This window comes from Lynx rufus, unplaced genomic scaffold, assembly GCF_022079265.1.
Source record: "Lynx rufus isolate CCGP_SWC_20201006 ecotype Redwood Valley unplaced genomic scaffold, mLynRuf1.p SCAF_9, whole genome shotgun sequence".
Taxonomy (NCBI): Eukaryota; Metazoa; Chordata; class Mammalia; order Carnivora; family Felidae; genus Lynx; species Lynx rufus.
The window spans coordinates 89,185,015-89,201,859 of NW_025814897.1; the positions used below are offsets into that span (position 1 = coordinate 89,185,015).

General features: G+C 42.5%; 1 protein-coding gene across 10 annotated transcripts in view; it reads left to right on the forward strand.

The window, feature by feature from the left end:
* CD44 (CD44 molecule (Indian blood group)) overlaps positions 1-16,845 on the forward strand; it is an 87,749-nt gene that overhangs the window by 43,279 nt on the left and 27,625 nt on the right. For 4 of the 10 annotated variants that reach the window (XM_047070596.1, XM_047070599.1, XM_047070601.1 and 1 more), the window contains exons 4-5: positions 3,547-3,615; positions 5,818-6,051. In XM_047070596.1, coding sequence (XP_046926552.1) covers positions 3,547-3,615; positions 5,818-6,051 — 303 coding nt within the window. Of the gene's footprint in view, positions 1-3,546; positions 3,616-5,817; positions 6,052-10,786; positions 10,907-13,016; positions 13,146-14,464; positions 14,591-16,845 lie in introns of all 10 variants that reach the window. The other 6 variants (XM_047070592.1, XM_047070595.1, XM_047070598.1 and 3 more) reach the window with 3 other exon arrangements.

The following is a 16,845-nucleotide window of genomic DNA, read 5'->3' on the forward strand; positions in this document are numbered from 1 at the left end:
GGCCTGATTCCCCCAGCAGTGCAGTGCTCATTAAACAGAATAAAAAACTGTCAGTGACGCTCTGCTGTCTGACAGGGGAGCGTGAAGGTACTAATTGCACATTTGGGTCACCATTCATCCTAGTGTGCTCGGCAGATTTGATATTCTTTATAAAAGTTAAGGTGAACTGGAGCATGAAGAGGCTCCGTTTGAACAAATGCTCTAATGATTTACAAAACTGTCTTGGTGTTTTTTTTACATCGTGCCCCGGTCTATTACAACCCAACTCCTGGAAGTTCCTTCCCAGGGCAGTGCTGTTGTGTTTGAATTTGGGGAACATCGTTCCATCCCTGTCATTAAGAGGTCATAATCCAAGGCTGTTTCCGGATTTGTGCAAGTGACAGTACCAGAAGCGTCCGTGGGGCACCTGGGTGGCTCCGTCAGTGGCCTGCCTGACTCTTGCTTTCGGCTCTGGTCATGATCCCAGAGTCATGGGATCGAGCCTCGTATCAGGCTCCATGCTGAGCATGAAGCCTGTTTAAGCTTCTCTCTCTCTCTCTCTCTCTCTCTCTCTGTCTCTTTCTGTCTCTCTTTCTGCCCCCTCCCCCACTTGAGTGCTACCTCCCTCCCTCCTTCCCTCCTGGCTTCCGTCCCTCCCTCCCTCCCTCTCTCTCTCTAATAAAATAAATAAATAAATTTTTGAAAATTAAAAAAAAGAAACATCTCACAGGTCCGGCCAGTTTCTGGTGGCGTTACCACAACAGACAGGGTAGATACTCTTCAAGATCTCCCAGGTTGGCTATCTGTCCTGATTTTCAGATGAGGAAATCCTTGGGAAAATTATTCGAAAGCTGTAAAAATCTAAAGAAGTATTGTTATTGTCCCCCATGACCTTGTGAATTCCTCAAAAGCAGAGACAGGAACGTATTCATCTTTTTGCTCTTTTTAAAAAACCCGTCACATGAGTAATGTTTAAAATGAATAAATGAACTGATATTTCTAAAACTTTTTAAAAAATATTTCTTATGGTGTTGCCATTCAGGGTTTATCTAAACATTTCTTGACCTGTTTATAACGGCAGTCCATTTGGAGGGTTAACATCTTAGGTGTGTTTCCTGGAATAATGGGCCTGTGAGAAATTACCTTGGTATTTCCTCTTTCGTTCATTCAACAAATATTTATTAAGTGCCTTTCTGACCGATCACACATAAATGTTCTGCCCAAGATAGCTAAGGTCACTACACATCGCGTAGAACTTACATATTTCTATGGAGCAGGGGTTAGGGGTTGGGAGATGTGCCCTGAACAACCATCAGGTAAAATGAACAAGATAATCTGAGAGAGAAGAATCCAGAAGAGCTGCAAGCAAATGTGTGATGGTGGTGTATGTAGGGGATTGGTAAAGGGCTGGCTGACATTGGACAGTGAGGAACAGCCTTACTGAGGAGGTGACTTTCTCTGAGACTCTCTTCTGAGAAATCTTTTACTTAGCCTTTACAAGAATGGCTTTTCCTAAAACCTGTTTTGTTTTTTTTCCAGTTGAACATACAAAGGCATCCCCTTTACCTGTAGGAAAAGATGCTTCTGGGGGTTGGGAAGCAACCAAACCTTGTTTTGTTCAACTTATGTTTCTGTCCAATGTTATGAGTACCCATTAATTTATGGCAGAACACTTAAAATATTTATAACAGCCTTCCTAGTGATAGCAGTCTTCCTACCTCCATCCATCCATCCATCCATTCATCCATCCATCCATCCACCCATCCCTTTCTTTCTTTGTCTTTTCTAAGAAACAACTCTAGGGACAAACCAACCTAACAAATAAGCTGCCATTTTGGGCACAGGTGCATGTGCGTGCGCGCACACACACACACACACACACAAATACACATACACAGTATAAAAGCTATAGTTCACAAATGGATCCAAACTTCCTACAATAGCACAGCCAGTTCAAAGTTCTCTGAGTTTTTAGAGCTCAATACAAAGTCTAGTTACCAAATAGAGCATTTGGGCATAAATGGAACAGCTGGTTAAGGCATTCTTCGATCTTGTTTTTTTAGGGCTTAGGTATGCAGGGTGGAATTTTCAGGGCATTTTCAGTGGGCTTTACACAGTGTTCTCAGAGAGCTACTTAGTAATGTCTCTAGGTGGTTAGGAGTATCCAAGGTACGGTCAGAAATCTTTATTCCTGAAGAAGAGGGGAAAGTAGAAGATAAGATAGAGGACAAAGAAAAAGAAGCCAGGGTGCCCGGGTGGGATATGGCAGCACACTGGTCTCAGGAAATAGTCTGGGCACCTAGACCAATGGTGGACAACCTACCTCATTAGCTATATGTTGAGAAGAAGTCTAGACAGAGTAGGCACTTAAGGATCCAGCTAAGTTAATCAACACATCTGTGCATAAAGAAGCCACTGAAGATTCGTTTGTTTTGGAATTTTTTTTTGTTTGTTTTAAAACTTTTTTTTAACTTATTTTTAATTTTTTTAAATTTACATCCAAATTGGCATATAGTGCAACAATGATTTCAGGAGTAGATTCTATCAGGTAAATTCTTGGTGCTTATTTTAATGTATATATTCTCATGCTGGTCACGTTGATAAACATTTGATTATATTGGTCTGTCCTGTGTTTCCATCATTTCTACAGAGTATTGGGATCGCATATGATTTTATTGTAGTTCACACTTCTTTATTAAAAAATGTTTTTACACTGTTCCCATATTACTTTTATTTATTTATACGTTTATTTATTTTGAGAGAAAGTGCATGTGTGGGAGGGGCAGAGAGGGAGGGAGAGAGAGGATCCTAAGCAGGCTCCGTGTGTCAGTGCAGAGCCCGACACGGAACTCCATCTCACAGTCCATCTCACAAACTGTGAGATCATGACCTGAGTTGAGATCAATGTTTAACCAACTGAGCCACCCCAGCAACCCTCCCCCCGACATTACTTCTATAATAACACACTTAAGAAGTAATTTCTAATCGATGCCTCATTCCAGAAGGACCGTGTCTATCTTATCTACCATAATATCCCCAGCCTTCCGCAACACTTGATGGAGAACATACATATGTGTTTGTTTAATGAATGAATCCGTTAGGGTGGAAAGAGGAACAAGTAAGCTTCCCAAAATGTATGAAGGTAAATAAAAATGGAAAATGCATCACAAAGGTCAGGGAAGTTCCTAGGAAACTTAATCAAGTTTCAGAAAAAGAAAATTATTTAGTTGACTTATATGCGAAATCTAAAAACCAAACGAACACGCAAACAGAAACGGACTCGTAAATACAGAGAACAAATTGATGGTTGCCAGAGGGGAGAAGGGTGGGGGATGGGTGGGGATGGGTGAAACAGGTGAAGGGGAATTAAGAGGTACAAACTTCCGGTTCTAAAATAAGTAAGTCATGGTGATGAAAAGTATGGTATAGGGTATGGTACATTTCAATAATAAAAAAAAAGAAAATTATTTCAGAAAATGTTTAATAAAACCCCATACTAACCAACAGAAATCAGTTCTGCTCATAGTTTTTACTGTTCTCATGCCTTTTTTCTTTGCTACCCCACAGCTCCACCTGGAGAAGATTGTACATCGGTCACACACCTGCCCAATGCCTTTGAAGGACCAATTACCATAAGTACGTATCTCTTCAAACTTTCATTGAGTTTCTCCATTCTTGGGAAAGGGATCAGATGCATTTTCTGTGTTTCACATTTGAGCAGAATAGTTGTTTCCCTCGGCCAGGGACACTGGCTGTGATTCACTGGCCCTTCCCCTTCTCCTGCAGTGGCTTGAAACTACAACTTGGTTGACCCCAGCACATTGTTCCTCAAACTGCAGTCATTCGAAAACCACTTTCACTCTTTTTGACGCCTCTGTGTACACAGAACAATCATTCCCTTGATATTTTGCGTTTAATTGGTCCAATCTTTTCTACTTAAACTATGTTCATTTAAAAAAAAATGCCTGAAAATGGAAAACCCAATTCTTGGTCATAAGTAGAAGGTATCCTTAAACATATACTTAAAATGTGGGACAAATTAGGTCGTGTTCTTAAATTCTAGCTGCTGAAGGTTCTGAGTCTGAGCTGTGTTCTTTCTCATAGAAGAGGATTAGTAAGTCTCAGGGGGAGAGGCATTCCAGCCCCCTAAATTTTGTTTAATGGTAGTATGAAAGATAATTATAAAGGGCATAGATTTCCTGGTAGGGGTTTCAACATTATTTATACCACACCCACCTAAACTCATCTCGATTACCCCAAGAAGGAGGCGTCTGGCACTGTATGAGAACAGAAAATCTCAACCAAAATTTTCAGAGCGGTCAACTTATTAACCCTGACCTTCTGGCCTCTGAACCTCATTTTTGGGGGGAAGCGTCATAATGTTGAGGAGGCCTGGTTTCTGCCTCCTAAGGACCAGACCCCTCAGTGTACAAGGGAACAGTGGTGGCAGTGGCAGAGGGCTGAGAATTCTTCCTGGCTGCGCCCATCCAGCCCCGCACTGTTATATAGAAAATTGTCCCTGACCTGTGCCTCAGAGAAGGAAAGGGAGGCCCTCACGGTGAGATGTGCTGTCTCAGTCAGGCTTGGTCTAGTTCCTTACCACCTGGGTGATCTTAAAGGAAGGACTTACTGTCTCTGAGCCTCAGTCTTCTCATCTGGATAATGGAACAACAGGTAAGATTTGAAAAGAAAATGAAGAAAGGTAATATGTCTAATGTGTGCTTGGCCCATAGTCACGTTCAATAAACGTCCCACTTCCTTGGTGCCCACCAATGCCTTTCAAAGTCCAGACCTATCCGAGTTGCATCATATTTTCTGATCAAATCTTCATTTGCAGAGATTATCGGGCTGTTCGAGACTTTGGAATATTTTTTAATTTATGTTTTACTAATAGTTCCACTTGGGCAAGCCAGATAGGTGGACAAAAGGAATATTTAGTCCAGTGCAATATAGCAGAAAATAATTTCAGCTAAATGCACACTTGTGCGGTGAGTGGGCCAGACTTGACAAAGGCAGCCAGTCTTTTTCAGGGGAACAATGAAGGAAATCATTCTTGCATTTTCTCCTCCTGTCTATTCTAGGCATTGCCTTGTTGAAATCAAAGATTTTGAGCTTTATATGCCTCTGTGCTTCTCAAATTCAAGTTTGAATGTCACAGAGGATGGGCAAGGGCTCTGTCACTGTTGAGGCATGCTGATGTCTTAACCAGAGTAGGGGCTCATGAAGACTGACAACATTTGCCCCTTAGAAAGAAGGGGGCATTGATTCTTCATGGATTTGCAAATATATATTCCCTGTTGGGACTACTAACCTCTTTGCTCCTGCTTCCAATCCTTTCTAGAAACAGTTGGAATCAATAGCAACAAATTTTACATGTCCTTGAGAAGGGAGAATAGGGACCAGTGGGGAAATTTTCATTTTTTTTGAGACCAGCTAAATTTTGGATACTATGCTAAGCACTTTACATACAGTGCATCATATAGTGCTCATAACAGAAGGTAGTACTTTTCCCATTTTACAAATGACAGAAGTGAAATGAAGCCCGGTACCAGCTTTGTCGAGAGGCACACAGAGCTGGGATTCAAACATGGACACGTCCAAACACACCCTCTTTCTCCCGCCCCATTTCTAAGAGGCGGGGGTAGGCACGGGAGGGTACACTTTCTTAGTGCATCACCTACTCCCCCCACCCATCTAGCTAGGTAGTTAAGTATTGTTTTGCTTCATCACAAAGAAAAATAGCTTTGAAGTCACTGTCTTACATGATAATCCACAGTCTTGCTTAAACTCAGAAAATGTCGGCTGTCAAGTTCTGAGAGTGCCTTCTCTTTCTCCCAGCCATTGTTAACCGTGATGGCACCCGCTATACCCAGACGGGTGAATACAGAACTAACCCTGAAGACATCTACCCCAGCAACCCCACTGACGATGACGTGAGCAGTGGATCGTCCAGTGAAAGAAGCACTTCGGGAGGCTACAGCATTTTCCACACCCACCTTCCAACTGCCTACCCGACCCAGGACCAAGACAGTCCCGGGGCGTCCGACAACCCAGAGAATCCCCCCATTACCAGTAAGGAGAATGAATCACTGTGCTTTCCGATGGCGATTTGTTTGCAGAAACGTCTCTGGTCTTCCTGAGTGACGGGCACTCGCTTGTGTGTCGATTGTCTCCTGTCTCTAGAAGTTGGTGACCTCATGTGGGGAGGTGGACTATTACGGTTGTCAGTGCCCTGTGTGCATTGGCTGCTACCGCCTATAATTTTTGTCCATCTGCTTCTCTGTTTTGCTTACCTTGGGAGAAGTAGTGCCATTTTGGAAGTCTTTTTAGAAGAGTTTTTCTTGTTCTCTTGTCTCAGGGACGTGGTGACAACTCAAGCATGACACGGAAGCTGTTTTTACTTTTACATGTTTCTTTCTTGTTCCTATCCACCTTTGGATAAGATTGTTTTCATACAGCTGGGATCGTAATGCGTGCATACCAGTCCATCCGCTTTTCTCAACCGAACCTTACATTTTTGTGTTTTAACTTGATTTATGCTGTTTTATTGATGGCGTGAGAGTCAGTCACCTTCATCACCCGTGATTTACTAAACAGTCCCTTTGTTTTGGGTTTAAGGAAGCATATCTGAAGGAGTTATCTGATCAAATTAAATCTGCTTAAAAGTTGTATATCCCAGCCTGTAGGGGAAGGCTGTTAATACTTGCTTGGATATGTGGGTAATTCATCACGTTAGGACTGCGAGAGTGGAAATATGTAAACATTGTGTTCGATCTCGTTGAGGGTTTTTTTTTTTTTTTTTTTTTTTTGCCCTTTGTGCCCACTTTCACTGGAAAGTGTTTGCATCGCCCTCTCATCTCCTTCTTTGCTTTTTCCCTATGGTTTGTTTTAAAACAGGTTTTCAGTTTGGCCGCGTTCCTTCTATGGAGGATTACTCAAACTGAAACAGGGTCTCTGCCTCTTGGGCAGCTTTCCCAGTATGGTGTGGATTTTTCTTTCTTCCTGTCTATGGCTCTGGAGGGCTGGAACTCCGGTCTCCAAAGAGTGTGCCAGGAGTTCACTGCTTTGCCAACGCTCAAGATAGGGCCCTTTTCGGTGCCTCGTCCCCCCAGAAGCCAGGGCCACCTTCAGAGCACGGTGACTTCATGTAAGGTTACTTGCTCAACAGTGTTTTAAATTCCTGTGAGCAGCTGGCTGAGGGTGCGGAACAAATAGGCGTGAGGTCTGCTTGTTCTTTGCATATCCTTTGCAGCCTTTCAGGAAGCGGACGTTTTCAACCTGCCGGTGCTTTCCCAGATTACTGGCTCTCTGAGGATTGTGTCTCCTCATCGTCTGTCATCCCATGGATGACCCTTCTTGGGAGGGGCTTCGGCAAACCAAGCAGGCAGTGCTATTGGCTGCTTGCTACTTCTTGAGCGCCCTGTCTTGGTAAAGTAACCCCGCTGAAGGTGCCTATCATCCGGACACGCGATTTTTGTCAGACGTCGGCGAACATAACAATTAGTGGTCTCAGCAAGAGGCAAATCAAGTCTACTCTAAGGTACTATTTCCCACCGAAGAAGAAAATCATGACAAAATATATCTTTTAGGAACTAGGTGAAATTCACACTCAAGCCATTATTAGCCTATGCAAAATAGTGAGTATTTCACGTGTGCTTTGGAAAGGCAACGGGGTCATTTTATGGACAGTCACAGCACATCTTTAAATTTTTATTTTTTTACCGTTTATTTATTTTTGAGAGAGAGAGAGAGAGAGAGAGAGGGAGAGAGAGGGAGCGTACAACCAGGGGAGGGGCAGAGAGAAGGAGAGAGAGGACCCCAAGCAGGCTCTACACTGACAGTGTGGAGCCTGATGCGGAGCTCAAACCCACAAACCGGGAGATCACAACCTGAGCGGAAGTCGGATGCTCAATCCACCGAGCCACCCGGGCGGCCCGCACACTGTTTAAAGGATTGCGCATTTCCTGCTCAGGTTAGTTAGTCAGAAAACATATTTTGAGGACCTACTATGTACCAAGTCTGTGCTAATGCTTGGGATCCAGTGGTGAATACCATTAGAAAGTGATACTGAAGGGAGATAAGGATTAGTAAGCTAGTAACCAATATTTACTAAGTATTAAGCAATATTTGAGGTCTTCTCTGTGCCAAATGCTGCTCCAGTTACTCGGAACCCAGAGCTGGACTGACTTCCTTGGAGCCCCGCTACAGTTCAGAAATCAAGGAGAAGGAATGCTTTGAGACTTAACGAACACATAGGATTTGGGTTGAGAAAAGAAGTGTTCTTCCCTCTTTTCAGAGCACTTAGCTAAGTTTTTCTTAGTAGTTCAGTAAGAGAAAGATTCATTTATCCAACAGAATGACTCTCAGGTTAGAGTCACTGAAGTGCTACAGCATCCAAAAAGGCCAGTGGAAGCTCCAGATAAATCCATCTGTGCAAAGAAGGGTATCCAAGAAAACAATCAGGTAAAAACTTGAAAGCAGTCCATGTTAGAAAAAGTTACCAGTGGTAAGTTCCTGGATAGACCCCATTATCTGAGGCCAGTGAGGAGATTCCCAAAGCTTCTGACTGTTGGACCAAAAAGGTAGAGCTTGGCGGGAGGGAGTGACAGCAAATCCTCTGTAATGGGAACAGGAGGTCAGATGTCCAGAGGAGGTTGGGCTGAGGACAGAGAAGCACGTCTTTAGCTTGACTGGCTCATTCCTTCCTTAAGGGTCCTTAGTGGGTGGCTGTAGGGAAAGCCAACCAGAACAACCATCTGGAGAGGTTTTGATTTCCATCAGGCTTTTTATTACAAATGTGATTTTTGGAAGAGCCTTCCTGGAGGCATGTTGTCAGTCTCTTTTCTATTGGCGGTCTGGCATTCTCTGGAATCCAGAAACCTAAACCAACTCAGGAAGCAGCCTCTTACCTTGGAACACTCGATTTCCTTGTCTTCTGGGTGGCAAAGAAATATATACATACATATATATGTAAAAAAAAAAGTTTTTTTTTTTTGGTCTGGCATGGCCTACTTGGGTTGGGAAAATTGGAAACTCTGATGCTTCTGACTCCTTTCAGGAAATTAGAAGTATTCCTATTTCTATCTTGCTCTTGTGTGTTTGCTTCCCGTTGGTCTCTTCTTGGTCTTCTATACGGTGAAAGTGGCAGAAGGTCTCCATATTTAAAAAGGTTTCTGAGGGCAGAATGAGGTGCCTGAGAATTTTTCAGGGGGATGCTCAGTTTATCTGGTGAAATTGGCTCCTATTCTCTCTACTCTGTGCCAACGTGTCTTTTGTAGCACAGAGCATATTGCACAGGTTGTTGACGTTTTCTGAATACAGAGTCAAAGTTTTTTACCTGGAATTAATGGACTTCCCATAGGTTCAGTAATGGGTCATAAGGTGTCCAAGAGCTACCTGAAATAATACACAAAATTTTGAGAATGTGTATCTGTTGGATCACTTTTTTGAGGACAGGAGTCATAACTTATATCAGATTTTCAAAAGGGTATATAACTTGAAATGGCTTTTAAAGATCTCGAGTGGTTTAGCTGTTTATCCTGATGATCTTTGCTGTTCTTCTTCTACAGGGAAACATTCTCTTTTTTTATGTGTATTTATTTTTGAAAGAGAGACAGAGTGTGAGCTGGGGAGGGGCAGAGAGAGGGAGACAGCATCTGAAGCAGGCTCCAGGCTCTGAGCTGTCTGCACAGAGCCCGACGCAGGGCTCCAACTCAAACCATGAGATCATGACCTGAGCCGAAATTAAGAGATGCTCAACCAACTGAGCCACCCAGGTGCCCCTGCAGGGAAACATTCTAGACTCAAGCCCCACTTGAGAGTCAAATGGGAGATTTCAAGTTGCACAATATTACTGATCGTCCTTTCTCTAATTTGAATAGAGTCCAGAATTTCTCTAACTTGGGCAGTCTTGTTTCTTTTCTGGAAACACATTCTGAATTAGAACTAAAAATGACAGGAAGTGATAAATGGACACTCAACAAAGCTTCATCTGATTTCAACATTTTGAACACACACCCTTTGCAAAGCTTCTCCTGCTCAAGCATAAAGCTTGACTTGAAGTTAATGAGTGTGGGCGGAACTTTGAAATGGCAGTTGTCATCAGAAGCTACCTGCATAAAGTGATAGACCCAAGAGATTACAAACGAGCATCTCTAAAGACACTCCAAAAATAAATGAACGAAAGCAACTTTATGAAATGCTGCATCGAAGATCTTCAGTTCATGGCTGGGTCGCCCCATCAAGTAAAATAACATCTCTTTTCCTTCACCGGTTATTAAGTTCCTACTTGGTTTTGCTCTGAGCCTGTGTTCAGAGGGTTCCATTTGAGAAATGAGTACCACTGAATTGATACCCATGCAGAATTTGCATTTCTGGGGGCTCCTGGGTGGCTCAGTCGGTTAAGCGTCCGACTTCGGCTCAGCTCATGATCTCACGGTTCGTGGGTCCAAGCCCCGCGTCGGGCTCTGTGCTGACAGCTCAGAGCCTGGAGCCTGCTTTGGATTCTGTGTCTCCCCCTCTCTGTGCCCCTCCCCTGCTTGCACTTGTCTCTCTCTCTCTCTCTCTCTCTCTCTCTCTCAAAACTAAATAAACGTTAAAAAAATTTTTTTTTAAAAAAGAACTTGTATTTCTGATGTTGCTCTAAGATTCTAAGAGGCGTTAGAAGACTGGAGAGATAAAAGCAGGCCTTAATCTTTCTTTGGTAATCTCCGTTCTGTAATAGATACCGACTTTCTATGTATGTAGAACTGGGAGTAAAGGTTTTGTGGAAAGATCTCACTAAATGGTATTTTCATAATTGATCCAGTTACTTCAACTGTGCACTCAAACAGCCACGCAGCAGTTCAGGAGCAAACTAATTGGATGTGGTCCTGGTTGGGTAACTCACAGCCTAAGACTCAGGATCACACAGCAGCTGCGACAACAGGTAAACTGTTATGTCTTCTGTTTCTCCATTGCCCTCAATGCCAAGTTTTTCCAGGTCGAGGAGAAGGACACCCATTATCCTGGAGAAATTTCCCACCGATGTTCCGTCTCCTCCTTAGGGAGAACAGGATCTGGTACAGATCAGAGGGCCTGTGAATCTGGGGATACAAGTGGACACGCTTATGTGTTCTTTCTATGTGTTTTCCTTTTGGCCACATGCACATCGAATCAGAATTATTTTTCCTTCAGAAGCTTCAGTTAGGAGATTCATTCAGAACGTATCCTCTTGAAAAGAAGTCTATTACAGAGTGTACACTCCTACCTTCTGCCAATCTAATCATCACAGTCAGTGATAACAGAGGGAAATGCTGATTTATGGGTGCAAACTGTCACCCCTGTGCACTGGGGTGCACATCTAAATCCTCAGCTGTAAAGTGGAGGAAGTAACCTGTCACTTTCTGTTGGAATCTAGGCCTCTGACCAGTTCCCTGGACGTTTGACTAAGTCTAAATCCTTGCAAAGTATTCTGAATTGAGAGCTTGTGTGGGAAGAGATTCCAAGTCTATAACAATGGGAGATTACAAGCATATCTTCCTTTATTAACTTTTGCTGATGGATGATATGACCGTATTTCAAAATCACTGGGCATTCTTTCTGCAGAAGGAGGGCAATAAAAATTGTCCTCTACCCTTGCTTGGCTTATAACACATAGAGTAAACCGTATTTTTTATCTTGACAAATACTTCTGTAAGGAAAATAGTGTTGATGTTATGTTGTGATTACATGTCATAGTGGTTAAGGTAATGCTGGAGGGGGTGTGCAGAATAAAGCATATGCTGTTCTTAAATGTTGGCAATGTTTATCTTCATAGAACAAACATTGTGAAGGAAAAGGTCTTCCTTGTCAGTTCTTCATCTTGGGCCATTTCTGGGCTTTCTTAATAGCTGAAAAAAAAAAAAGATATCTAATCACCTTGCTTTTGTATTTGGGGATTTAATGATGGTTTCAGCCTCTCTGCCTGAGCCGTTTTTCAGCTTTTTATCTGAAGAATATGAAATATTCTTCCGGTGGACATTATGGTGGCAGAAATAGCAGTCTTGGGAAGTTTCAAACCAGGACTCTTATTTCTGATTTTGTTAGTGAGGTCATTGGTTCACTTTGTTTGTGCCTGTCTTTCCTGATTGATTACCTTCCTTTCACAAGTGGACTCAAAATGTCACGTTCTGCTTCGCAAAATACGATGGTGGCGTAAAAAGTGGCCATGGGCAAAATCGCTAGCAGATCTGGGCACTAAATGGAAAAAGATGGAAAGGCATCTTTTTGCATTTTCCCCTTCATGTGGTCTCCTTCTGTGCATTGGGGATTGCTGGGGTTACGTGTCTAGGATTGCTGGTAGAAATATCATACCCTAAATTCATGGAGAATGATATTGGTTGGCCAAGATAGAGTGTGTGCAAGATGATGGGCTCAGACTCTGGAAAGCTTGGTTTCGGAATCATAGACTCTCAGATTTGGAGAGGATCTTCAATAGTTTCACTCAAGCAACCCTTCTAATCATTTGATCTGCACAATTTTCCTGCTAAGCGATCTTTCTGACCGTGGGGAACACAATACTTTATGAAGAAGTTCATCGTTGGATAGTTCAGATTGTAACCTTTTTAAATCCAACATTCGGAAGAAAAGTCGTCCCCTGCAATTCTTGCCACAGGTCCTCGTTTGGCCTTTTGGGACCACAGACAAAAATTTAACCCCTCTGTGATGTTATAGTTTTTGAAAATTCAAAGACCGCTGTCACGCTCTTTTTGAGACCTCTCATTTGGCCTTTCTGACACCACACAAGGCAAGGTCTGTCCAGCACAGTTTTTTCCTCTTTAAGATGAGGATCATTAACCGGATGATATTTAAGGTCTTTCCATTTCTGACATTCTATGACCTGCAGTATGGGCCTCTAAAATAAGTGGAACTCCTGTGCTTTTTCTGTTTCTTGCCGCCATGTATGTTACGTATAGACGACTCTCTTGAGTAGTGAAAGAGTAAAAGCGTATTCGGGGCTACTTCTTAGGAACTGATAATTAACCTTTCAACCATCAATTCGATTATGGTTACAACAGCTTTGATGAGTTCTAGTGGCACAACTTCCAAAACAGCAACCAAGAGGCGAGAAGCCCAGGATTGGCTTTCATGGTGGTTTCAGCCATCAGAGTCCGAGAATCATCTTCACACAACAACGATAATGGCTGGTAATGAGTTGTTATTATCTCATTTCATAAGATCTCTTGACAGTTCTTGAAAGACAGATCTCTTTCTCTGAGACAGATCTCATTTCGTAACTATCTCTTGATAGTTCATTGACCTCGGGGATGCTAAGTCTAAAGTCCATTCTGGCTTCACAGATGTTTTGGATGACTTTTGAAGGATCATGAGCTCTGAGATCCGTGTTTGATTTGATAGCATTCATAAGCAGATTTCTTCTTTCTACTCTATAGAATTAATACAGCCCCGGAGGAGGCTAATAAGAGCACGGTGAAAGGGGATCAGGTCTCTCTTGATGACAGAACTGAACGTTGGCCCTGAAAGACATTCTAAAATGACAAAAGTCATTAAAACTTCTTGGCTTTCCATGGGAAAATAAAATAGTGTAGCTAGAACTAGAAAAATATAGAAAATATCCATCAGTGGAACTATTCTTGGGGTAGACACTGATTGTAAGAAAACACAAATGTTCGCTCCAAAAGATAGCATGAATCTCATTCAAAATATACGAAGCCCTTTTCCAGTAAAGAGACATCTTCTACAGCAACCAGTAAGAGGAGGCAGAGGGTTTGATTTCCATCTTCTTTCCTGTGATGCATCCCAAAGGGAAAACATGAGAATTTCTCAAAATCTTGGCTCCAGTCCATTTTAGTCAACCCTTTTGGTTGACGAATAATTGCCAGGCATGATTTCTCTGTTAATTGATTCACTTTTTTTTTTTTTTTTTTAATGTATGCTGCAGTGTTGTTGGGAATGGTAGTTCAGCTTTCCTTTGCATTCAGAGCTAGGGTGATGTGATGCTCTACAAGGTCAAAAATGAATTAACAAATCGTGAATACAACTATGGGACTGTAAAAATGATTGACAAGTGTTTAGATTCCAAAATTCTTCTGCAGGTGGCTGGACAAAAGAAAGAGGCATGTGTGAAACCTTTCCATTCTATTCTTGACATCCTAGTTTTGATGGCACATGCTTGATTAATAAGTTAACAATCTGAAAGCAGGGAGGGGGGAGTGTTTACTGGCCTTTTTTTCTTTTGTGTCTTTGGTGGGATTATGTCCATATGTATTCTTTTAACTTCCTTAAAGAGATCATTCAGTTGTAAAGGTCATAGCTGGTTGTTTTTAAACCTATGTATTAGCTTCAGAGACCAGGATGCAAGAATTTGGGGATACACACGTTAGATGTCTCACTCTGCTCTTACAATGTTGGGAATTCCATTATACATTCTGTGCCTGATTTTCTTCCTCTGTCAAATGGGTTGTTTGGCATCCAGTCCAGCCACTAACATAAGTCACCACAACAGGTACGGATTCAAATATCATCTCAGCAGGCTGGGAACCAACTGAAGAAAACGAAGATGAAAGAGACAAACACCCCAGTTATTCTGGATCAGGCATTGATGATGATGAAGATTTTATCTCCAGTACCAGTAAGGATAATCAATTACGGTAGAACCATTTTTGCGAGGCTTACTGATTAACCTGAGTGGTGCCCAAGAGGGTCCATCTTGGAAAATAGTTAATGTGGAAAATGAGCATAAACCCGTGACTGATCACACTTTAGTTATACCTTGATAAGATTATGAAGGAAGAAAAATGATTTCTTCTAACGGAAGCCCAAACATATTTGGAAGAGCAATGGGGCAAATAGCTTTTCTAAAATTCCTCATGCCTTGGGTTCTTTCTGTTTTGGTTTATCTATTTAGGATTAGAATTGATTCAATTCTAAATTGAAGACTTAGACGGCCCTAGAAAGGCTTAAACGTTGGGAACCGGCATTCAAGAATGGTAATCAAAACTTGGTTGAAATCAAGGGAGCACATCTGGTTTTAACAAATGAATAGGGCACCAATAGGAGAGAAAGGCATTGAAGGGAAGGACAAGTGTCAGCTGAGCTTTAACAAAGCGGCGCCCAACTGTTAAAAACCGTTGTGTTTCAGTAGTGAAACCACTGCATAATAGTATCCACATTTGTGACAGTTGTAAAACTTTTTGAGACCAGAGATGGCAATTGAGCTGAAAAGCATCCTTAGAAAAAAACAGGCAACGATCAGTCTAATATTCCACCAGATGACAGGGTTTCCTCGACATATCTGTAATGATCTAAGATATTGCTGAACAGAGATGAGAATTCTGAACCTGTCCTTAGAGAAGGTGTACCTTTGCCATGAACTCTCCCAGGTCACTGAAGTTCTGTCTGTCCTATTGAAACCTGAGAGTACTATCCCCAAGTGGATAGCACCCAGAAAGGGAGGGACCCAAACAATGGCTTGGGCCCTGAGGCATCTGAGTATATGTATGGCATTGAAAGCCACAAATACTCAAGAGAAATAGAGAATACTCAAGAGAACGAGATGCTTGTAAGTGGTGTATTCTTTAGCCCAGACACCTCTGCAGAGCTTGGTCTATAAAACAAGGCAACTCTTTTTAATGACTTCAGAAAGAAAAGCAAATAACCAAGACCACAAGAACTTTATTTACTATTACACTGTATTCTGGGTTCAGGAAGTGGGCCCATCTTCCAGGTGGGGCCGTCAGTAAAGATAATGGACTTGATACTTCAGAAACTCAGCTTTCTTGGGTGGTAACCCAAACCGATCAACCAGAAAACTAAACTGTGTGATCAAGCTCCTGGGGAAAACTTGCCTGGGTATTTTTCATCTCTGTGGCGTATTTTCCAATTTCAGTTCCCCTTTCTACTTGGCACCTGTGCATACAATTCTGCAGGCTGCCTTCTTTCTACTGTAGGGGTGTGTCAGCTGCCGCTTGTTTCATGCTTCTTGGGAATGTGGATAATGATTCGAAACCTGACGTGCTTAACTTGCAAAGTAAGGGCTGATAGCATTACAGTTCTGAAAAGAATTTTGTATCAGTGGAGTATCGAAGTTAAGTTTGAAGGAGTTAGGGTGGATTTGCATGTCGTATTTTCACAAAAGCAAGCGATCCCAATTTTGTCATGATCCTTCTGTCAGGTGCCGTCCCCTGTCCCAGCTCTGTCGTCTTGGGTGACAGTATGAGGCTGCTGGTGGAAGTTTGCCTTTTTTTTTCTTTTTCCGGGGAGCTGCTGTGATGGTGGTTGGTTACCTACGGTGCTTTTGTACTGAATGTGCGAATCTCGGTTTTCCTTCATTGGCTGGGAATGGCTTGCTCATGAAATGCTTTGCCTGTGATGAGAATACCGTAGGTGTTTGTAACTATTCAGAAATGGGTAGCTAAATCCTATGCTTGCTACAGGGAGACGTTCTTTCTTAGAATCGTCTGTGGGAAATCCGTGGCTGCTTACGGTGTTCCTTTCCCCACCAGAACTACTACTGAAATAAAGTGATCATCGTGGTATAATTTTCAGGTATCTCCCTCTTCAGCCTGAGGCTCTACATGTAATGCACTTGCCAGTGATACCAATTCCTTGGGCTTTCAAGTGCACAGGGCTGTTACGGACTGCATGGATGGGCAAAGCTCTGACGTTTTTGGGTCTCCTCGGTGGAGGGCTGGTGTTTGCAAAACTGTTCTTTTTTCTGCTGCAGCTTCTTTGGCTGCTTTCTCCGGAAAATCTCATGTTCTGACCCGAGCGTATTCTATGACAGAATGCAGAGGACACTGAGCTGCTTAACAGGGTGGCTGAATCAAGCTGAAGTGACTGTCTGCTTTCCCTCCGTTTCCACTCAACCATCTATGCAACCTGCTA